Raw genomic sequence first — 24,407 nt, forward strand, 5'->3', positions numbered from 1 at the left:
GAGACGTGATGAATTTCAGGGCAGTTAGGTGGCACAGTGAGTAGAGCACCAGCCCCAGAGTCAGGGGGACCTGAGTTCAAATCTGACCTCGGACACTTGACACACTTACTAGCTGTGTGACCTTGGGCAAGTCACAACCCCAATTGCCCTGCCAAAAAAAAGAAGTGATGAATTTCATTCTGCACATATCGAACTGGAGGTAAGGATGAGATAAGGTGAAGGGTCTAGCAGGGAGCTACAGACTGAGGCCGGATTAATAGGATTAGAAGTCATCAGTATAGAGTTGATCAATGAAGCCATTGTGGAGCAATACCTTTATCTAAGGAGAGAATGTAGAGAGGTGAGATTCTGGAATCAAAGAATAAGAAATTTAGAGCTGGAAAGGATCTCAGCAATCATCTAGTCGTCCAACATCCCCTCATTTTAACAGATGAGCAAACTACGGCCCACAGAAGTTAAATGACTTTATTAAGATCACAGGGTAGTGAATGGAATTCAAGTCTCTGGCTCCAAACGTAGTGCTCTCCTAACCTGTGTCTCTGCCTCCATAGTCCTTTGCCTAGCCTAGAAAAAATAGCTCATTTGTTCTTTTCTTAAGTCTCCAGAGAAGGAGGTTTTAACTCCTCCTTTGGTGAATATTTTAATCTTTCTAGTCTCCTATGACTTTCCGTATCAGATTTTCTTAATATTTAGGCTGAATTCTTACTACTGTGTAAAGTTGGTCTTGCTAATTTCAGTGCCCTGACTAAATGTTTCCTTTCTCCTTTCAATAACTCAGTGAAGTAATGAAATTATAATTATTCCTGTTTTACAAATGAGGAAACTGAGGTTCTGAGGTCACTGAGCTACCAAGTGGCAGAGCTGGGACTCAAGCCCAAATATTATATTTTTTTTTCCATCCAGATCCACAAGTATATAACTTAGAGTTGTTGGGTTGGTTTTTTTAGGCAATCAGGGTTAAGTGACTTGCCCAAGGTCACACAGATAGTGTCTGAGGTTGGATTTGAATTCAGGTCTTCCTGAATCCAGAGCCAGTGCTCTATATCCACTGAGCCACCTAGCTGCCCCACATAACTTATAGTCTTAAGAGTCTTGACTGGGGAATTGAGATATTAAGTGACTTGCTCCTGGTCACACAAGCAGTGTGTCAGAGGCAGACCTTTCCATGCCCTTCCTGATTCTATCTACACACTATAAATAATAAGATGATTTCTAACTGATGAGATTGAAGCTTACAAAATATGTTGCATATATTATTTCTTTTAATTCTGACAAGTTCATGAGGTAGATGCAATACAGTATCTGCAAATGAGGCTCAGAGAGGGTAAGAGACTTGACCAGCGTCACATAGCTATTAAATGTCAGAGGAGAAATTCAAACCTAGGTTTCTCCAATACTTTTTCCACTACGTGTTGACTTTCTCTTAGAAGAAGAGAAAAGAAGTGCGAAGGGGACACCCACACTTAGAGGACGAGATGAGGAGGATGAAGGAGCTAAGGAGCAGAAGAAGCAGGTATTCAGAAAGGAGTAGAATGAGGAGAAAGCATTGTCACTGAAACCGAGGAAATAGAGACTCTCAGTTACCGCACAGCACTCTCATCCATAGACACCATGTACCAGCCAAACTGGCCTAGTTCCCTGGACATGTTATTCCATCTTCCAGCTCTGTCTCTGCACGGGCCATCTGTTCCCTCTGCCTGGAATGCTCTCCTCACTCCTCACCTCCGCCTGGTAGAATCCCTATTTCCTTCAAGGCTCAGATCAAGTGTTACCCCCGCCCCAGGCATCCTAGCCTGATCCCGACAAAGTTGCTAGTGTCTCTCCTCTCCCCCCCACCCCATCTCCAGCCCAGAAATCACTTTGTCTCTATTTTTCATTGCATTATCTGTGTTTACGCTTTTTCCCCCCAGTAGAATGTAAACAGCTAGAGAACAGGGATTGTTTAGTTTTTATCTCCAGTATCTACTACCAGTACCTGGTATCTAGCAAGTAATTATAAAAGTGCTTGTTGAGTGCTAGAAGATATAGATAATAACGACATATTTACAAAGCTCTTTTAAGATTCATACAGTCTGACTTTGATAGACTTGGCTCTTCTCCCCAATGCAAGGATCTAAGACAATTCCAAAAGACTCGTGATGGAAAATGCCATCCACATCCAGAGAAAGGAGTTTGGAGTCTGGATGCAGATAGAAGCACAATATTCGCTCTCCTTTTCTTTTGTTGTTTTGTTTTGTTACTTCTTTCTCATGGTTCCTTCCATTGGTTCTAATTCTTCTTTACATCATGAGCAATGTGAAAATATGTTTAATATAAATGTGTAAGTAGAGCCTATATCAGATTATGTGCCATCTTGGGGAGGGGGGAGGAGAGGAAGGGAAAGAAAATTTAAAACTCTTATAGAAGTGAATGTGGAAAACTAAAAATAAATAAATAAATAAATGATTTAAATAGATAAACGTTTACTGACTGACAATAATACTTATCATATTTATCCCATAAGATAATCATGAGAATCGAATGAGATAAGATATACAGTGTTTTCCAAATCTTAAAGTGGACTTTTTTATTTTATTTATGCTTTAAATAAAACAAATGTGTTATTTTAAAAAAAAGATTCATACAGTCTGTATAAATACATACATACATACATACAGTCTGTTAATCTGTGAGATTAACAGATAAGGAAACTGATGCTGATGCTCTGGAAGAAGAAATATCTTGCCCATGATCCATCACACAGCTAAGAAATATCTGAGGTCCAATTTAAATCCCACCTGCTTCCTGACTCCTAGGTCCTGGGTCTGGTCCACTGTAGCAGAAAGGTCAAGGACAATACAGAGTGAGAAAGGCCATAGTATTCAGCAATTCACAGGTTACTGGTCACCTTGGGGAGAGAAGTTTTAGTCAAGTATTGAGGTCGAGCAGTGTGTGGGTGGTGGAGAAATGAAAGCAAACTACTCTTTCTAGAAGTTTAGCAGTGAAGGAAAGACAAAAGCTTTCAGAGGATGACAAGGTTGAAAGTTTGGGAGGTTTTTCTTAGTTGGTATAAGGTAAGAGGACTAAATATAATTGAAATGGTAAGTATATTGCTTACTTATAATTCATTCTAGAGACACCTATAAAAACCTTGAAAATTTCCATTTTCTTGAATTATCCATGCAAATGTTCTCATTTATTGGCATAGATAACCAAGAGTTAACTATAATCCATCTCTTGCTCTCTGGGCTACTGTGGTACTAAAAATGATAACAGATGGGAAAGTGTTTGAAGATTGGATAAGTTATTGACTTTGATACTTGGCTGGGTCTCTGGTTTTATCATTATGGTTATTCATTCCACTGAAGCTTATCTCCTTCCATGCAATCTTTCTTTCTTCCATATCCACCCAACCTAATGAAAGAGTTCCTCTGGTACTTTTTTTTTGTTATATTTTGGGGGTACCAGTATAGACCTCTAACTGACCATGTGTTGGTGTTCATTCCTGCTACATAGCCCCACCTTATAAATCTTCTAGTTATATATGTCAAAAATTGCATATAAACTAGACTTAGTTTCTCTTTTCTGCTCTGCCATTTGGACAAAAGACTTCTGGTGAATGGCAGAATGAGATATGAGGCATCAGGCAACTGTCCTAGAATGCTGTCTGGAAGAGATACTGAGGAATCAGTCTAGCAGGATCATGGCCAAGACAGGCCATGTCTGGCCAAAGAGGTCCTCATTTGTGGGAGAGAGGTATGGGTTGAGGTGGAAGAAAAATTATGCCGGGAAGATAGGTGAGTGCAGAGTATACTGGTACTTTAGCTAGATTCTTCCAATTCAAGGTAGGGGAGGGGCAAAAATTGGTGTCTATACCTCTGTGCCTGATGGCAGTATCCTTGATCCTCTCTCAGGCTTAAGGAGGTGAGGATGGTTAAAGGTCACACCATTTAACTCTGCCCCTATCCATTCTACAGGTGATCACCTACTCCAGCCGTCAGGTCTATAATAATTTGACTGAGGAGCAGAAGGGACGTGTAGCCTTTGCTTCCAACTTCCTGGCAGGAGATGCCTCCCTACAGATTGAGCCCCTGAAGCCTAGTGATGAGGGCCAATACATCTGCAAAGTGAAGAATTCAGGGCGCTACCAGTGGAATCGTGTCAACTTGAAAGTCCTGGGTAAGACAGCTGTCCTAGGGGAATCCCCTGCCTCCCATGAATGAACTGGGTTGACCTATGATACATGCATCATACTGACCTGGCATGTCTTGGACACTTCCATTCTGTGGCAGTGCCAAGGAATTTACTTTCAGGCTGGGATCTACTTCACCTAGTCTATCTCCAGATCTCCAAAGAGGACTTCATTAAATCTTCCTCCGAAAACATGTGCTTATTCTGTTTTTTGACCACCACCAGTGAAAAAAAATTAATCATCCTAGGGGGTGAATGTAATTTCTTAGGTGTAACCTAAATCCCACCCCATCCTTCCCATAAGGCCACGGAATCCATTTCTATGTATTCTATATTGGTTAAACACAGATTACATAATTACTACATAATACTACATTACTACATAATTACTGCCCCCTCCATGTATATTTACCTAGAACCTATATATACCTATATTTTCCTCATCACTGAAATCCTACTCAACTCATTCTCCCGAATTCTTTTGTTTAAATCACAGAATTTTATAGTTAGAAAGAATCTCAGAGGTGGAAATATAGTAAAAAGAGTGCTGTGTTTGGGGTTAAGCATCTGAGTTCAAATCCAGGATCTGCTACTTACTATTTTTTGAGTGTTAAAGAGGATATAGATAACAGCAACAACAACTTATCTACACAGCTCTTTAAGATTCATACAGTCGTGCCTTCTTCACAACAACCTTGTGAGAGAAACAGATAAGGAAACTGATGCTCTGAAAGAAGAAATACCTTGCCCACGATCAATCACACGGCTAGGAAATATCTGAGGTCCAATTTAAATCCCACCTGTTTTCTGACTCCCAAGTCCTGAGTCTGGTCCACTGAAGCAGAAAGGTCAAGGACAATCTCAAATCCAAGATGTGCTATGTACTATTTGTTGAGCGTTAAAGAGGAAGTAGATAACAACTATAACATATTTATAAAGCTCTTTAGGATTTTGAGCAAGTCAGTTAGTCTCTCTGGGTCTCACTTTTTACATCCATAAAATGAGGTCAGACTAGATTAAGCCTGAGATCTTACTGCCCAAGGTCAGTAGCAAGTAGTAGAGCCAGGATTTGAACCCATGGTACTGATGGAAATGGGATCTGAACCTCTAAAAGGAAAAGACCATGCCTTTGAAAGCAACCCAGTCCCTGAATTTTCCCATACATTTCGGTAGCCCAGATCACTGGTGCCTCTGCCCAAGGTATTTGGCCCACCCCAGCCCACCTTGATTACTTCATTAGCTTACTTGACACTCCTTAGTCTCATCTAGACCCTTCCTCTTTTGACTCCTGACCACCCCAGGCTACTTGCCACTCTTTAATCTCATCTAGATCTTCCCACAGTCTTTTTCTTTATAAAAATATCAGTCCCATCCTCATCAACTTGTATTGGCATCACAAATACCTTAGATTCACTAGGAATCTCACCTACCCAACCTCTGTTTTAATAAACTCACTACTTGGACTGAAAGAAGGCTTGAGTGGTTGAATTCTTTCGAAGCAGATCTGCCTTGAATTTTCAAAGTTCCTAGCCCCCAAACTGCATCAGTACCAAGTTCATGTTCTATTTACTTCATCACACTGCCAAGTGATCTAGAGCAAATCTAGATCTTGATCTAGAACAAATAAAATCCTCTTTCATTGTAAAAGCCTTTCAAATACTAAAAGATGGCCACTGTGCACTGAATATCTTCTCTTCTGTAGGCTAACCATCCCCAGTTCCTTCAACCGGTCCTCAGATACTATGATCTTGAGGCCATTCACCATCATGGTCACTCTACACTAGGTGCTCTCCAGCTTACCAATGTCCTTCCTAAAATATGGCACCCAGATGGAACATATATAAAAGAGTATTTTCTTCCCTAAGTCAAAAGTCATATTAGGGTTTGGGACTATTCTACTACACAATAATTCATCTTAAATTTTCAATCTAGATTAAAAAATTAAAAATAAAAATCCAGATTTTTTTTCAGATAAAATATCTAGCCAGGTCTCCTTCCTTAACCTTGTGTTTGTAAAGATTATTTTAAACCTGAATGTGAAACTTTATATTTGTCCCAATCAAATTTCATCTTATTAGGTTTGGCCCAATGCTCTAGAATTTTTTTTTTGGATCCTAATTCTGTCATCCAGCCTATTAACCATTCCCCTCTCCAAACTCTCCTCCCCAAGCTTTGTGACATTTTTAAACTAAATAAGCCTGTTATCTATGCCTTTATCCCAGGTCATCCATCAACATTTGAAACCATACAGGGCCAATAACAGCTCCCTGGATCACTCTACTTGAGACTTCCTTCCAAACTGACCTAAAGCCATTACTAACCACTCTTTGGGTCAAATCATTCAACCAATCCCTGAAAATTCAGAAGACTATTACTAACCCAGGGCTGTCCAACCTTAGGTTTTTATTGAAACAATAGACAATATATTTTGATTTGCCATTTTAGTGAGAGCTCTGTGGTAGCTGGGCTTCCTTTACTAAAGCATTTATGTAAATTTCTGTGCTGGTACCCGAGCCACATAAATCACACTGCAGGGCACATGCAAGCCCGAGGGTGGCATTTTGGACAACCCTGATCTAACCCAAATGTTTCCATGTTGTCCACATACACAGCAAGGGAGACTGTGTCAAATGCTTTGCCAGAATCTTTTTAAACTATATCTTTGTCATTTCTTGATCAACCAGTCTAGGCTCCCTGTCAAGAAATTAAGTGAGGTTAATCCTGCATATCTGTTCCTGATGATTGTTTGTGATCGTTGTTTTCTCTTCTACTTGTTTAGTAACCATCCCTTTAATAATACACTCTCAAATTTTTCCGAGAATTGAATTCAGTCTTACTGGCCTATAGTTTACAAACACCATCCAATCTCTTTTTTGAAAACTAGGAAACCAGGACATACTTACCCTTCTTCAGTCCTATAACACCCCTCAGGTTCTACATAGTCATTCAGAAAACAGCAGCATTGACTTAGCAATCACATCTGCCAGTTCATTCAGTATACTGGGATGTAATTCATCTAAGTCTAGTACCTTGAATTTATTGAGAGCAACTAGAGGTTCTCTTACCTATTTCCTTATTTTTCTCAAATTTAAACTTATCAGCCATTTTTATTCTGTCCTTTTCAGTCTAAAGATCTTATTCCTTGGCAGAGGAAACAAGTAAAATGAGTTGCCTTCTCTATGTCATCTCTTATACTTATCTGGTCCCACATGAGTAATATATCTATTCTTTGATACTCTTCTTTGGCTCAGTTTAACTTTAAAATAACATTTTTAGGTCTTAGCTTTCCTCCCCAACCTCAGTTCACTCTGAACTTTAGTGTTCTTGACATTTTTACTGGACCATTGTTGTCATTCAGTTACTTGTCAGTTATATCCCACTCTTCATGACGCCATTTTGGGGTTTTCTTGGCAAAGATACTGGAGTGGTTTGCTATTTCCTTCTCCAGCTCATTTTACAGATGAGGAAACTGAGGCAAACAGGGTTAAGTGACTTGCCTAGGATCATACAGCTAGTAAGTGTCTGAGACCAGTTTTGAACTCAGATTTTTTTTTTTGGAGAGGGGTAGGTAGGACAATTGGGGTTAAGTGACTTGCCCAAGGTCACACAGCTAGTGTGTCAAGTGTCTGAGGGCAGATTTGAACTCAGGTCCTCCTGATTCCAGGGCCGGTGCTGTACTCACTGCACCACCTAGCTGCCCTGGAACTCAGATCTTTTTGACTCTAGAACTGCTGTTCTATTCACTTCACCACCTAGCTTCACCAATGACAATTTGAGTCTGATAACCAACGAGTGAAAGTAGGGAACCTGAGAGATAGGCAGTCTAAGGGGAGTTCGAGGCTCTTTCAGAGGACAAGGAGCAGGACAGGCATTTTATGTATTAATAAAATGAAAGACTGGGCAATTGGTTAGAGCTTCCTGAGTTGCTGTCTCTAAGGATCTGAAGTGCCAGAAGAATCTTACCAACCAATCTTAACAGACTAACTCTTAGGGTTGGGAAATCATTCATCAAAACCTCCTGGCTATGCTATGTGTGGCTATTCATCATCTGCTACAGACTAAAATGCTGCCAAGTTCTACCATCCTAGGTGCACTTTTTCCCTAGCTTTCAGTAAATCCTCCATAGAGGGACCACCCAACACAAACAAAGACCTTCCATTGGTTGTGTAGGCATGATCTAATTCCTCTGGTGAGGCACCCGCTTTGGATCACTGGACAGGAATCCCACATTAAGAGTACTAGCAGTTAAATAAATGTTCACAGGCGGTCTTAAAAAATGTGATTCTGATAATGCCATCTGACACTGCCACTATCACTATGGAAGTGGACGGAGCCTCACAGGATGAAGGGCCAATTTTTACTCACAGTCAACAAACAACCCTCTGCTCCCCTCCCCCCCCTCAAAAAAAAATCCACACTGTACAAATTGTATCCTGGTGGTTATGGGGCCCAGATCCCAAGCCATCATGACCATATAACACACAGCTCCCTCCACACTAAAGAATGAGACCTGCGTCTATAGAATGAAATTGTACAGGGCAAAGAAAGAACAAGTTCAAATGATAGTCTCTGTTGATCTGTATTACTCCCGACAACAATAGTTAGCATTTATAAAGCACCTTAAAGTTTATGAATCACTTTGCAAACATCATCTCATTTCATCCTTAAACCAGCACCGGGAGGTCCATTTTACAGATGGGGAAGCATCAGAATTTGAACTCAAGTTTTCCTGACTCTAGGTCCAGTGTTCTATTCACTGCACCACCTAACTGCCACATAAGGGACTCTGAAGGTAGTCTTGTAGGTTAAAATGCCACTTATTTCAAGTGATCTAACGTATTTGGGGATTTATCTGAAGGTGGCCCAGCAGATGAATGACACCTTCATCTCTAAATATTTACATTTCTTAAGGTTTCCAGTGTTAGGATGTTAACCACAAACCCACGTGCCCCCTTGGCTTAGGAAAGATTCCCAGTCACAGATTTTTAAATATATTTCATCATTTTTTCCAGAGAAAAGAATAGTTCCAAACCTAAGACTTAACCCTATTCGTAAGCACTGCCAGGAATTGAAGGGGTTGGAGGATGGGAAGACAAGCCTAGGTGGCTGGGGGATGGGGAGGTGATGAGGGTTTGGGGTGAGAGGTGCTCGACACCCCAAAGTACCGACACGCCGGGTCCTGCCGAAAGAATTCGACTCAAGCCTTCTCAGCCAAGGGAAGGGATAAAGTTTATTAAGAGTTAGCCACACAGGCCTGCCCCCAAGACATCCCACCCCTTGCGACGCCTGTAAGGAAAGCGGGCCAGATCAATCCGAGCTAGATTGGATCTGACCACCTTCATGGAGGCAAGATGGAGATTATATACACAAAGGTTGTGGGAGGGATTGAGGGGTGGTCTGAGGTGGCCAGAGGAGGGGTCTAGGGAAGGACTTAAGGAGGAGTCTAAGGAGGAGCCTGAAAGGACTGGGATCAGATCAGACTCCCGGGTGGGGGAAATAGCTGAAGGCTATATGGAAATGACAACCCATAAAGGGCTGGGGTAGCGAGCTAGGGTATAGATATTTTGATCAGGTTTAAGGATGGGAAACAGGATTAAGGGCGGGAGGTCGTTGGGAAGACAAGATTAAGGGTAGGAAACAGCTGGACAATAGAGGACTGGGCAAGGTAGGCATTTGGGCTTAATGGTTATAGCCTCAGGCCAAGGCCAGGTAGAGTGGGAAGATTCAAGGAGAGTTCAAGGGTTCAAGGGGTTCCCAGAGACTGTGCCCTCATCAGAGGGACTCTCAAAAGAAGTCTGCCCTAAGGTTGCACACCTAGAAATTTGCAGTCTGATAATGTGGTATTCATTTTCTTTCCATTCACATAGGGTTGGTTTTTTTTTATTTGCTAGTTTTCCATTTTTTTTCTCTTAATCAAGTTAGTAGAAGATAAACACTTTTAAGAGTAAGAATCATCTTTTGATGTTTAATATTCCTATAAAAGACTAATTAAGTCGCTTTTTACTTAACTCCTTCATAAAACGTTAATACAGGAAGACTTAAGATCACCCCTTCTCTTCCCCACCCCCCTTACAGAGAAGGCAGCTGGCTTAGGAGAGAAATGACCTATCCAAGATCATAGAACAAGTTAATGCTTGAATAATGCAGCTCCCATTTAAGTATATTGAGTTTAATAAATTACTTTATTCACCTAGTGGGGAGCAAACAGCTAAAACCTCAGCAGAGTCACTTATCTGATTAAGAATTTATCTTGGCTAAAGCCCTTTGGCTCAGAAGAAAGCTGTTTGGCAGTTTGGTTTTTTGAGGGGATGACAGTGCCTACTGATTGAGGTCTGAATGAAGAAGAGAAATCCCTTTTAATATCTGTGGAGTAGTAGCTCAAGGTGTACTCATCTCTGAGTTGTAAGAATTAAGAAGCATAAGAATTAAAACTTCAAATACTCATGAAAAGTTAATTTATCTTTTAATATCTGTTCAGAGAGTGAGTATGAATCTTTTTAACCCTGTGTACCTCTTTTCAGGTTTTAAAATGCCAGGGAATTAAATAAATACAAAAGGATAATAAGGAAGAGTAAGGGCAGATAATGGCCAACTGATTAAAAAGTATTCTAGGCACTTCCTAAAGGGGAAGATTCTCAGACTTCTTTTTACATTCAAATCTTTTCATATACATGCTGGGCCACAGTTAAAAACACCACATGGAGCCATTTGTAGAATGTTAGTGGGTGAACCCAATTACCAAGCACACAAGGATATTAAGGTAAGTAGGGGCTGCGGATAGAGTTTAGGCCCTGGAGTCAGGAGGACCTGAGTTCAAATGTAACTTCAGATACTTTCTAGCTGTGTGACCCTGGGCAAGTCACTTCACCCTGTTTGCTTCAGTTTCCTCATCTGTAAAATGAGCCAGAGAAGGAAATGGCAAAGCACTCCAGCCAAGAAAACCCCAAAGGGGGTCACAGAGGGTGACCTGACTGAAATGGCAGAACAACAGCAGCAACAAAGTGGTTAGAAAGATCAGAGCTACAAACTAGTGAGCAGACTATTAAACATAAAAACAAGCATCTTCTCCCTAGACAGTCTAGGTCATAAGCCATTTTCATCATCACTCATAGAACCTGTCAACCTAAGTTAATGAGAAGGCACCCCATATAGCAAAAATTATCTTTAGCAGGGGCAAGGAATTTTGATGCAACAGCAAATACTGGGAAGCTGGAAAAGGGGGCAAGAGGAAGAGTCCTTGGTCAGAGGGGGGGGGGGCTGCTGGTGCTCCGGGATTGGGACTTCTGTGGTAAAGTGTTTTGCATAACTACTGAAAGTCTTTAGAGAAAGCTTGGGAGTCTTGGAAGGGAGAGTTTAGGACATTTACATAATAGTCTGAGACTGGGAGTGATAATGTCTAGTCAGCCTCAGGCAATTCATGGGTCCGGGAATGGGGACCGGGTCAGCTTCTGTCAGCTGCATTTGACAAACCACGGTCCCATTTATATAATGATTTAAGGCTGGCAAAGTGCATTACATACATTATTAATTTCTTACAAAAACGCTGTGAGACTGTTGCTACCATTATCCCCATTTTATAGATAAGGAAATTGAAGCTCAGAGAGCTTGCCCAGACTCACACAGCTAGTGTTTGGACAGGGATTCCAAAGCAGGTCTTGGGATTCCCAGGCAGTCCAGCATTCTATTATCTTGCAGGATTCCTTAGATTGTGATCTCCTAGACCCAGGGCAGGGATTGTCATTTGCCTCTCTTTGTATCGCCTCTGCCTAGCTCTATGCCTGGTACATAGTAAATACTTAATAAATGCTTTCTGACTGACCAACTGATTTTCAGTCATAACGTTGGGATTGGAGGGTGGGAGTGGAAGAGACCTAGTCCAACCACTCATTTTACAGAAAAGGAAACTGTGATCCAGTGTGCTTTCCAGTATGGTCAGTTAACCTAATGGCAAACTCAGGAACCACGTTTATCTATCAAATTAAATCCTATAATTAAATCCTGTAATTCATTGCTGCCCAAGGAACTACATATGTTCTATGTGCACATTTGAATAGGGTGCCTTCCCTAATCTTGTATCGTCCTGGGTTCAGTAGTTGGATGAGAAGAGGACAAGCTGGCTCTCTCCTTTCAACTTTTAACCCATTTACAAAGGAGGAGACCTGCCTTATACGGCACAAGTTGATCCACTTGTCTATTAATTTACTAGGCTAGAGTGCCTAAAACAAAGCAGGCAGATACGATCTCAAAGGTATCCCTAAGACTTAGTCTGAGGGGAACTTTGGAATAAAACTCTGAAAGGGAAAACATCATTCAAAAAGTCAATATCTTATCTATTCTCTTAGGTGAAGGCATTGTAGATTAAAAAAAGGCTGGTTTAATAATCCCACCCACTACACTAGTATGCTCTATTGCTATCTGTAGAAAATGCAGAAATTGCTTAGTCAGAACTGGATTTATCAGGATTCTCCTGTCTGCAGCCCTAAGGCATTTTGTCAAACCCTCCCCGCTTTGATGGATGGAAGTATTATAGGCTGAAAACTCAACATCCTGAGTTCAAACGTGGCCTCAGACATTTAGTAGTTGTGTGACTCTGGGTAAGTCATCTAACCCTGTTTGCCTCCATTTCCCCATCTGTAAAATAAATTGGAGAAAGAAATGGCAAACCATTCCAGTATCTTCACCAAGAAAACCTCAAATGGGGTCAAGAGTCAGACCTGACTGAGTAACAAGAAGTAACTAGCTCCTCTACTTTTGGCAGAATTTATTCATTTAGTTAACAAATATCCAGATGAATGAAGTCTTCAATGACTTCCACATCATGCCCTTGTGCCAGGAGAGTGATATGTTCTCCAGCTCTTCATCTATTTTTCCCATGTGCCTAACTAGCCTATTGTTTATGTACTCCAGTGACAAATATGAATGCTATTTCTTACTTCATTCATCTTCAACAAAATTCTCTCTGGTTCTTGGATTACTTTACATCAGTGTATCCTTCTGAATAAACTTTTCCCTTTCAAAGCTTTATTCCAGTCAAAGATCCCCTCTGACCAAGTGCTAGTGATACCTATAAAATCAAATTTGCATCTTGTGTTTTAGGCACTCTAGTTCACCTTACTCGTTACTTATATTTTATTTGTGTGCGTGCATGTGTGCACGCATGTACAGATAGATAGACAGACAGACAGACATCTGACTCTGTGGATTTTATTGTTGGCTACTTTCTTCAATTTCTGCCTCCTCTTACCAAGCATCTCTGTTGCTAGCATTCCATTGTAATAGGCAGTTTTCTCCTCTTCACAGTCCTCTTTCCCTTTACTTTTTATTTTAAAGCGCTTTTGATTAGATTTGCAAGACTCCAGACAAATATCTTTTTGCTTGCTTCTCTTGTGTACACTTTGCCCCAGGCCTAGTTCATCATTTCTTGATTTTAAATTACCATTCAAAAATCAAAACTAGGGGGCAGCTAGATGGCATGGTGAGTAGAGCACGGGCCCTGGAGTCAGGAGGACCTGAGTTCAAAACCGGCCTCAGGCACTTGACACATGTACTAGCTGTGTGACCTTGGACAAGTCACTTAACCCCAATTGCCCTCCCAAAAAAACAACAAAAAAATCAAAACTAGCCCATCCATGGGACTAAATCTTGGTATTATTAGACTATTACTTGCTAGAGGGGCAGGGACTGTCTTCTGTCTCTTTCTGTATCCTCAAGATTTAGTGTAGTTTCCAGCACATTGTTCGTCATTGTTCAGTCATTTTTAACTGTGTCAGACTCTTGATCATTCTATGTTGGGTTTTCATGGCAAAGATACTGGAGTAGTTTGCCATTTCCTTCTCCAGCTCATTTTACATATGAGGAAACTAAAGCAAACAGGGTTAAGTAACTTGCCCAGGGTCGCACTGCTAGTGTCAGAGGCCAGATTTGAGCTCTGGAATATGTCTTCCTGATTCCAGGCCAGGTACTCTATCCACTTCGCCACCTACCTGCCATAAAGTAGGTGTTTAATTAATGTTTATTGACTACTAGCAGTTGAGCTAACTGACCTTATAGAGAAAACCAGTTTTATCCAAACTGGCTCATTTTCAGTGATTGAACCTACAGTCACGGTGTTATTAGTGCCAGGCAACATCTCTTCTAAAATCATTTCTGGGCTTTGAGAAAGGAAAGATGGAGGGGCTGTCTCCCAGGCTGTCTCTCCTTTGAAATAGGGAAAGTAGGGTGACATGATACACAGGGAAGGGAGAGGAGGGAAAGCTACATGATGAGAGTTGTGCAGCATGGCTGGGTTCCATGCCAGATTGACTAAGAGTTATCCCAGAGTCTTACCCTTTGGGATCTTTGGTGGCTAACTGAATGATGGTTATTCTTATGATGCCAGTGAAACCATCTAAACCTAAGTGTGAGCTAGAAGGAGTGCTGACGGAGGGAGGGGACCTGACCTTGCAATGTGAGTCATCTTCAGGCACAAAGCCTATTGTGTACCACTGGCAGCGCATCAAGGAAAAGGAGGGAGAAGATGAGCACCTGCCCCCAAAATCTCGGGTTGGTAAGTCGTCTTTCTACTTTCTCATCAGACTGGCAGATTGAGTATAGGAGTGGGAGTCAAACAAACTGAATTCTAAATCTGTATTTACCAGCAATTCACTATATGACTCGAGTAAGTTGCAGGAAGTCAATCACTCCTTTTATAGAATGGACATATAATATCTTATCCCTCCCTTCTTCATGAAAGCAGACTGTGATATTCAGGGGCAGTATAGTACAGTAGAAAGAGCCCTGAATTTGTTGCCAGAAAATCTGGGTTCAAATCCCAACTCTGCTATGAACTATCTGTATGATTGTGGATCAGTCACATAATCTCTCCAATAATTACCTGTAAAATAACAATATTGGCCATTTATGTAGAGTTTTAAGGTTTGCGAAGCACTTCATGTATGTTACACACAACTCTGTGAGGTAGATGCTACTGTTATCCCCATTTTCTGGACGAAGAAAGTGGTTCAGAAGGCGTGTTGTGACACAGTCACAAAGCTATGAAGTGTCTTGGGAAAGATCTGAACTCCAGTCTTCCTGCCTCCAAGTCCAGTACTCTATCCACTCTCCTACCTAGCTGCCCTATAGTAGGAATGTTGAAATGTCGATAATAATCCTTGTGCCACTTTCTTAGGTTGCTATAAGGAACTATCCTTGCAAACAATAAAACTCTGTAAATTCAAATTGCTTTTATTGAAAGGAGAGAGCAATCCAAGTCATTCTTTTATGTTATCTTACTTGGTATTCTCTAGAAGCTCACCATCCCTTGTTAATTTTAGGAAGGTACCTAAAATAAAAATGCCCTCCCCAATTTCTCCCCATTGGTTAATAGTGAGTTTTATTGGTCATTCGATCAACTTATATTAATTATCAATATGTCCACAATGCTCAAGGAGCAAAATTTAGGTAGCCATGAGCCTGCCTAGGAAGGAACTTAAAATGTCTTTCTTTTTTGTGTTAAGACTATGAAAACCCTGGGCGTGTTTTGCTGCAGAATCTCACTTTATCTTCCTCTGGACTGTATCAATGCACGGCTGGCAATGAGGCGGGGAAGGAAAGCTGTGTGGTTCGAGTGACAGTGCAGTGTGAGTATGGGAGGGCAGCAGAAGCAGCTGTATGGGAAGGCTGCAGCTGAAGGAGGAAGTCTTACTCTCTTGAGTTTCCCCTGTAGCAAGCGCTGTATTTCAGGGACAGAAAGTCTGAGCATTTACAAGGTCAAGATCAAAGCTCTATTTCCCAGAATGATTTCATAATTTCCCAGGTGACTTGGGAAGATTTATTCTACCTGAGCTTGGGAGTATACTTGCAAACAAAGGTAAAGAACTTACCAATCCATCAAATGTATTCAGTAGCCTGTCTACCCTTCTCCAGGAGGACCACACGGAGCCAAAGAAAATTAACATTCTTTCTTTATTTTTGGCTGGCCTATACCACTACTCATTCAAGACAAGAATAAAAGAGATTTTTTTTTTACAAAGATGTCCCTATTTATTGCTGGGGGATGTTAGGTAGAGGGCAGAAGGAAGGATGTAGAAGGAAGAGAAGAAAGATATTTGTTAATTTTTTAAAAATCATAAATTAAAACACACACACACACACACACACACACACACACACACACACACACAATGTCCCTAGAGTTCTGGATGTGGCTTTTTAATACTTTGCCATAGTCAGTTTGACAGCTTATAGACTTTCAAAGAAGTCTACACTCTAACCATGTAGGGGACTATCAGGGTCTCCTCGATGTAGTAAGCAGTTTGTTAGCCTCATGATCTGAAGGTCTTTCAGTGTAAGCCTTGTAAGAGTAATTGATTGCTGGTATTTTTTTTAAAGGATATCAGACGATATATGATAACCCCATGGGCATAGGGGTTCTAACTACTACAGATGAGCCTTTAGAAAAACTATTTGAGGACATATGGGCAAATGATTCCCTTCATAGGCAGCTCCAGGCATTTCAGATGTACGGTGAAATTCTTGGTTCAGGGAGCCTCCAAAACTGAACTGCTTAATAGATATAATCTGCCTTGGTCTCTCTAAGCTTCCGTTCTCATATCTATAAAATGGGAATAATAAATCTTGACCTATCTATCCCTATGGCAGGTGAAAGATGAAAAGACTGAGGAAACAAAGGTTTGCTCTTTTGAGTACTGATTTATTAAGCAGTGCATAGCAATTGTCCAACAAATAGGGCCCAGACCTTACCTTACGCTCCAATGTGGAATAGATGGGGAGACAGATTTTTATACATTAAAAACAATGAAATAAGACCAACTAATTAAAAGAAAACAATACAACATTAGGTAATCTGATTTCTGGAAGAAAGATTAGGGACTTCCAAGTTGAGAGGGGGAGAGTAATTCCCTGAAATCAGGAAAGGAGGTGTCTCACTCCAACCAAGTGTCCGTAAGCAATCAGAGGAACATGGAAACAAGAACTAATTGATCAGCACAGGGCAAGCTTTTAGATAAGATATATGCATTGCTTGAGATGTACAATTGTGAGAAAACCCCTTGCAGCAGTCTTTGGATCTCACTAAGTTTCTGGTCAGTCAGTATAACCTAGGTCCTTAGTTAAAGGTCTCTAAAAAGCAAGTAGAGGTGGTGGTCCAGTTTCCCCAGACACGCAGGGCTAGGTTCAAACAATACAGTAAGGTTTTATCCCAGTTCCCACAATTGAATAAACTTTTCTCACAAGACGAAATTTGGATTAGACCCACAATTGAATAAAAGGGAATTGAGCTAGCTCCAGAATTGAGTCCCAAGATGAAGTCAGTGTAGTGCTAACACTCGCTGTTCTAAGCCCCTCAATTCCTTCAGCACACCACCCCGCCAAGTTGTTGTGAGTAAAGTACTTCATAAACTAAAGGATACAGTGTAAACGTGAACCATCATTACTATTTATTATTATTATTATCATTTTTGTTGTGAGGCTAGATGTAGAAATTTATAGGCTCGGAGTATAAATTGGGGAAGAAAAATACCAGCAGTTAAGAGAACTCCCAGCCCTGCCTGAATCCTACTTCTAAGTTCCTGTGGCTGAATCTCACCCTGAGTCTAAGCCAAGGACTCCATTTTAATTCATTTTTATTATAGGGGAAAAGAGAACGAAGAAAGGAGCAAGAAAGGTTATTCATGTGCCAATCCCTAGAACAGCTGCTCCAGAGCTCAGTTTTTTAATGCTCCTGATTGCAAAAATATAGAAAATGGTAGTGACACCCCACCCCACCCCCGAAAAGGATGGTGGTAGTTGTTTTATGCTCAAAAGGGAAGAGCTGCATAACCCAATCTGAGCTTGGTGTTTTCTAAGTATCTGGTTTTCTCAGTTCATGTCCAGTTCTGATTCTGCTTTCTGGGGAAACAGATGTACAAAGCTTTGGCATGATTGCGGGTGCAGTGACGGGTATCGTGGCTGGAGCCCTGCTGATTTTCCTCTTGATATGGTTGCTCATCCGAAGAAAAGACAAGAACAGATATGAAGAAGAAGAGAGACCCAATGAAATCAGGTAAAAAAAAAAATCCCCGAACCTTTTCTAGATATTTCGCTTCTTTTTCTGTTAAGAAAAAAAAAGAAAAAGAAAGTCTTCCCAATCACCTAGGCTTATTACCTCCCAGTTATCCTTGACTCCTTCCACTTCCTTAATCCCCACATCCAATCAGTTGCCCCAAGTCTAGATGATTCCCCTTCCCTAACATTTGTCAAACGTTGTGTTCTCAATATTCACTTTGCTGAACACTTGGTTCAGGTCCTCTCATCTGGATCATTGTACCATTCTAACTGGTGACCCTGCTTCTAGACTTTCTTCACTCCAATTCATCCTTCATATAGCTGCCAAAATAAACTTCCTAAGACACACATTTGACCCTGGCACTCTGCTGCTCAAGAACCTGCGATGGCTCTCAAGGACTCAGTAAAACTTCTCAGCCTTCAACAATCTAGCTTCCATCCACCTTGTATAACCTCCTCTCACACATTTTGTATTCTAGTCAAATTGGATTACTAGCTGTTCCCAAACAACATTCCATATTGACAAGCCATCCTCCACAGCTGAAATGTTCTCTCTTGTGAGAACTTTCCTTGCAGATGAGCTCAGGTGCTATTTCTTTGACAATACACCCACTCAAATCACCTTTACTCCTCTATATAAATTATATTCCACCCACACCCAACCCCAATAGAGTATAAACTCCTGTTTTTTATTTTTATTTTTTTTAAAAACTCCTGTTTTTTATTCCCAGTACCTAATATATTGCACAGAGTAAGAGCTTAACAAATGTTTGTTGAATTTGGTTGAACTGAATTCTGGATGTAGCTTTGTGGTTATCAGCAACATGACAGCAAGCATTCCCAATTTCCTCTCAAATGCCTCTTAGCCATGCATCAGATTCCTCAAATTGAATATCTTTTAGTTCGAATATAATACTTAATAAAGTGTTTTACTGGGTCCTTCCTAAGACAGTAAGGAAACCTACAATTCTTCTAGTGGAATTCTTTCAGTAGCCAAGCGGTAGCAGGACATAATAGAAAGAGCACTGGACAAGAAATCACTACTAGGTCCTAACCTTTATTCTGCCAAGAACTAACTATGTGACTTTGAGCAAGTTAAAACCTATCTGGGCCTCAGTTTCTTCATCTATAAAAGGATGATACCCTGCCAATATAATTGAACTGCTGTTAGGACTGAATGGGATAAGAAAGGTGAAAACACCTTGAAAGAGTTATATAATTGATTGTAAGATGGTAAAGGACCAGGACACCCACTCAACTTTACAGGTCTGATTTATCTGTATGTTAAGAATTTTCATAGACTCTCAAATTTGGACAGTATCTCAGAAGTAATTTAGTCTTACATCTATTTATACTATAAATCTCCTTTACAACTACAAACATTTAAACTCTGCTTAAAGACTTATAGAGATCTGGGGCAGCTAGGTGGCATAGTGAGTAGAGCACTGGCCCTGAAGTCAGGAGGACCTAAGTTCAAATCCAACCTCAGACACATGATACACGCACTAGTTGTGTGACCTTGGGCAAGTCACTTAACCCCAATTGCCCTGCCTTCCCCCCTGCAAAAAAAAAAAAGACTTATAGAGATCAATAGCTTACTGTTACCCAAAGAAGTCCATCCCACATTTGTTAGAAAGCTTCTCTTCACGAGCTGAAATCTTTTTTCCTATTATTTTCCACCCCTTGATCCTAATTCTGCTCTCTGGGGCAAAACAAGGTAAGTCTTAATTCCTTTTCCTAATATAACCTTCTACCTTTGGTCAAAGGAAACTTATACAGTGCACTTAACAGAACCTATCCAGTCCCATTTAAGGCTCCACACAGAGATGTGACCTTGCTTTTGAATTACCTTTCTCAGGCTTTTTCTCTGTTTTCCTATTTGTTTTCTCAACATTTCCTATTAGACCTCTTTTGATCTCTTTCCATTCTCTCAGCAGATACACACATACAAACGCGTAGGTACCCTCCCCTCAACAGACTCCTCAACACATTGATAGAAAACCTTCCCCTCTAACCTCACTAACACTTTTTCTCTTACCTTAATACACATATTCCTGTAACTCTTTTTAGGGGTGAGCCCACAACCAACACCCCTCAGCAGGAAGCAGTCCTACAGAACATCTTTCTCATACATACATTCTTTTCTCTCTTCTGATGCTGTCACTACCCTGATTCAGATCCTCATCACATAATGCCTGAGGGTAGGTCTTTCCCACTCCTCTGTCCTCTACTGACCTGTCAAATAGATCTTCCTAAAATGCTTGTCTGATCATGTCACCTCGCTCTATTGAATAAACTCTAATAGCTTCTTCTATCTTCACAATCAAATATAATATCCTCTGTTTAGCTTTTTAAAACCCTTCATAACCTGGCCCATAACCTTTTTAGTCTTGTGATACCTTACTCCCCTCTACATACCATGAATCAGATCCAGTGATAGGGCTTCTTACTGTTTATTAAGTAGAACATTCTACCTTCTGAGTGGGAATTTCTACTACTTGTCTCAAATGCCTGGAATTCTCTCCTGCCTCATCTCTACCTCCTGGCTTCCTTTAGGTCCTAGCTAAAATCCCACCTTCTACAAAAAGCCTTTCCCAATCCCTTTTAATACTAGTGACTTCCCTCTGAGATTTGTTTCCAATTTATTCTATTTATATCTTGTTTGTACATAGTCGTTTGCATGTTGGCTCCCCCATTAGACTGCGAGCCCCTTGAGAACAGGGATTGGTTTGTTCTTTTTATTTTGGTTTTTATTGCTATCTCCAGCACCTAGCACAATGCCCAGCAGAAAGTAAATGCTTAATAAATACATGGTGACTTGATCTGAAAAGAGCATCTCTGCACTTAAACTCAGGTTTTCTCTCCTTAATTTTAATCCCCTTATTTCTGTCTGCAGAGAAGATGCTGAGGCACCTAAAGCTCGACTTGTGAAACCTGGCTCCTCATCCTCCGGCTCCAGGAGTTCCCGTTCTGGTTCCTCCTCCACCCGCTCCACAGCCAATAGTGCCTCCCGAAGCCAGAGGACACTATCCAGTGAGGCTGCAGCCCAGCCAGGGGTAGCCTCCCACCCCTACAGCTTGGTGGGGTCAGAAGCAAGAGGCCCAGAGCCAAAGAAAGTCCATCATGCCACCCTATCCAAAGCAGGGACCATACCCAGCACGGTCCCTAATCAGAGCAGAGCCTTCCAAACTGTCTGAGTTGAGATGGACCCTCCTCCCATATACTCTCCTGATGGCCAGAGTCTTGGGATGCTCCTGGTTACTTGGAACTCAGTCACCAGTCACCCAGCACCTTCAGGGTAGGGAGAGAGGTCAATGGGATGACTACAAACATTGCAAAGGACGTGCCCATCTGAGTACTTTGTTTCAACAGGGCACCAAATAAGGATGAGATGTACACTGAGTGATCTACAAAGAGGCGTTTCATTATGCTTTAAGACTGGAATGGGCAGGAGAAGCTCATTCCTACCTATTTCTTAGCCCGGATACCTGGGGAGGGATGAGCACGCTATTTGGCATCACTACTCTGATTTACTATTTCCAATAAGAAATAGGGTTTTGCTCATGATTTCCTATGCACCTGTACTGACACCTGTTGAGTTACTAGGTTTATGCAAATATCCAAACAGGGTCCACAGAGATGTGGATTATTCAGATAGCCTTGGCGTTCACTTACCTGCCCAGTGTAGTTGATTCACCACTTCTGAGAACACTGAAACACAGAACCCTGACTCTCATCCTGATTTTAGTTCACCTGTGGGGAGGCTTGGCCCCCAGTTTTAAGGGGGGAATTGAAGAGGTCCAAGAAAAATATGAAGCAAAGAAGTCTTTCTATATTCCACATGCCTGGAATCCTGCTACTTAATGGCAAAGTTCTGTAAAGAAACAAACTGAAAACTTATCCAGGGACTCACTAATGGTATAAATAGTGTTTTTGTTCAGGGGATTTCTGAGAAATATCAAGAACCTACTCGTAACGCAATCTTGGCTTTTCTTTTTTTTCTGTCTACCAGGATTTTTGCTTTGGGGATCTATATAGGAAAAGAATGTTCATTACATGTTCTGATATAGTACTAAGTGGTCATCAAGAGAGAAGGGATTCTTGGTGGATAATTCACATTTACAGAGTACTTTACAGTTTGGAGCATACCCCACCCTTCCCAATCCCATGAATAGTGCAAAGGCTCTTTACCCCCATATTTCAGATTAGTAAACTGAGGTTCAGAGGGGCTCAGTGAATTACTTATAGCTACCCACGACTTGAACCCAGTTCTTCCAGTTCTTCATTTAGTGCCCACTTCACATGCTGCCTCTTCACACCATGTTGCCTCTGAATATTATATTAGTCCCCTGAAATACCACCTTTGTCTTCTCTTCCTGAGGACATAAGCAACCCACATTTCAATACCGAATGAATAGAAAGAGGATTGCCTTTTTCACATTTGTTTCAAAGGAGTGCTAACAGGATTCTAAGAAGTTCTGTCTCCACTTGGGGAATTCTGCCTCCTACTTTTTCCATAATAGCTGTGGCTCTAGAAACCTTGGGGATTCTTGGGCTATGAATGATCCTACAGACCAGGGCTTGACAACCTTTCTGACAGTAAACATTAAGTATTTCCCCATTCTTGGGAGAGTGGGGAGGAAGGAAGCTAGTTTTTATTAAGCTCTTTCCCTGGCTAAGCATGGTGAATACAGATACAAACAAAAAGAAAGATAATTCCTGCCCTCTAGGAGCTTATGTTCCCAGGGGGATAGACAACATAAGGGCGTGGGGGGAAAATGTATCTGTTCACTGAAGTGAACAGGGTCAGGAAGGTGGAGCAGGTGGTGATAAGCAGGTGGTTTGGCCAATAAGAAAGCACCTGTCCAAGTCTTAGAGCATTAGCAGAGATCCGTGCTCCTTTAGCTAGAGGTAACTGTGTGCAACATAAAACCAAAGTTGGGAAAGGATTTTATGGTGGGAGGGCTAGCTGGCCAAGTAGTGGTCAGACTTGATTTTCTTTCACTCAGCTCAGAGGTTAAGTCTTTGGCAGCTAACCACTTATCAGTTAGCATCTTAATGGGGAAGAGGAAGAATCCAGGAATAGTGAATAAAGCAGGGGGCTGGGCGGGGGGAGCGGTGCTGCCAAATCAAATTTCTTTCTAAATAATCTTGTCTATATTGTTTTAAAAATCATCTGTCCTTTAAGTAGATCCAATTTCCCCTTCCAGAGCTGGTGACACTACACACCCCTTCTCCCCGCCACAACACACATATACGGTCCACTTGGGAATAATTAGTGGAGTAGAACACAAGGGCAGAATCCTAAGAGAGAAAAGGTAAAGCTAAAGATGGAAATCTATATATGTATAGCTTCTCAAATGAGGGTCTCGGTGTTAAAGTAAATATTCTAATGCAGACAATAGTTTCACTGGCAAGTACTTAGCAAGGTTACTGTCCCACTAATCTGGTTTTCCATTCCCACAGTTAACTGCTGGTTCATCACACAATATTAAATTCAAGCATTACACCCTTATTGGCTCTATATAAAATGAAGCAAAAAAAAAAAAAGATGGAGAGGTGGGAGCAAGGCATTATTCTGTGGAATTTGCCTTGGAACCTGTCCAGCAACGTCTTCAACTGAGTTAAGATTATACGGGAATTCCACAGGCCTTCCAGATTTTTGATTAGTGTCCCAGATTTCCATGCCATCTCAGTTTCCTGCCTATGCCTTCATCAACAGAAATTTTTCCTCTTTGGATGAAGAGAAACAAGTTTGGCTCCTCTGAAGAGCCTAGTTATCAGAAGACTAAAATCCCTGTCCAATGCTCAAATTATTTTGGAACTCTTTTCACTGTGGAAATGTACAACAGATTCATAGTACAGATTGTTACCCTGGAAGTAAGAATTAGGAAGGAAAGTTGCTGGAGTATTTATTTAGAGAGGCTTTACCTGTTACTTTGGAGGTCTGAAGATAAAGGTAGATTTATTGCTGTTCCAATCTGTATTCCATTAACCATTGATTCTTTAATAAGGGACCAAAAAACCCCCAAAGTTGGAAAAAATTTTGTGCATGAAAGACTATTTGGTTTGCAAAGAGAAGATGGAATGTTGATAATGTTTAGAAAGAAACCATTTTAATAAAATATATAAACCAAACAATTTTATATATTAATGTATTTAAGACAATTAATGTTACACTGTATATAAACTTT

At 41.0% G+C, this 24,407-nt stretch overlaps 1 protein-coding gene across 1 annotated transcript in view; it reads left to right on the forward strand.

Moving 5' to 3' along the window:
• LOC118835518 (CXADR like membrane protein) overlaps positions 1-24,407 on the forward strand; it is a 131,587-nt gene extending 107,180 nt beyond the window's left edge. Inside the window, exons 3-7 of the mRNA XM_036742709.1 lie at positions 3,957-4,158; positions 14,549-14,716; positions 15,666-15,788; positions 18,070-18,211; positions 21,110-24,407. Coding sequence (XP_036598604.1) covers positions 3,957-4,158; positions 14,549-14,716; positions 15,666-15,788; positions 18,070-18,211; positions 21,110-21,410 — 936 coding nt within the window. The 3' untranslated portion in view covers positions 21,411-24,407. The remainder of the gene's footprint in view (positions 1-3,956; positions 4,159-14,548; positions 14,717-15,665; positions 15,789-18,069; positions 18,212-21,109) is intronic.

The sequence above is a fragment of the Trichosurus vulpecula genome, chromosome 2, assembly GCF_011100635.1.
Source record: "Trichosurus vulpecula isolate mTriVul1 chromosome 2, mTriVul1.pri, whole genome shotgun sequence".
Taxonomy (NCBI): domain Eukaryota; kingdom Metazoa; phylum Chordata; class Mammalia; order Diprotodontia; family Phalangeridae; genus Trichosurus; species Trichosurus vulpecula.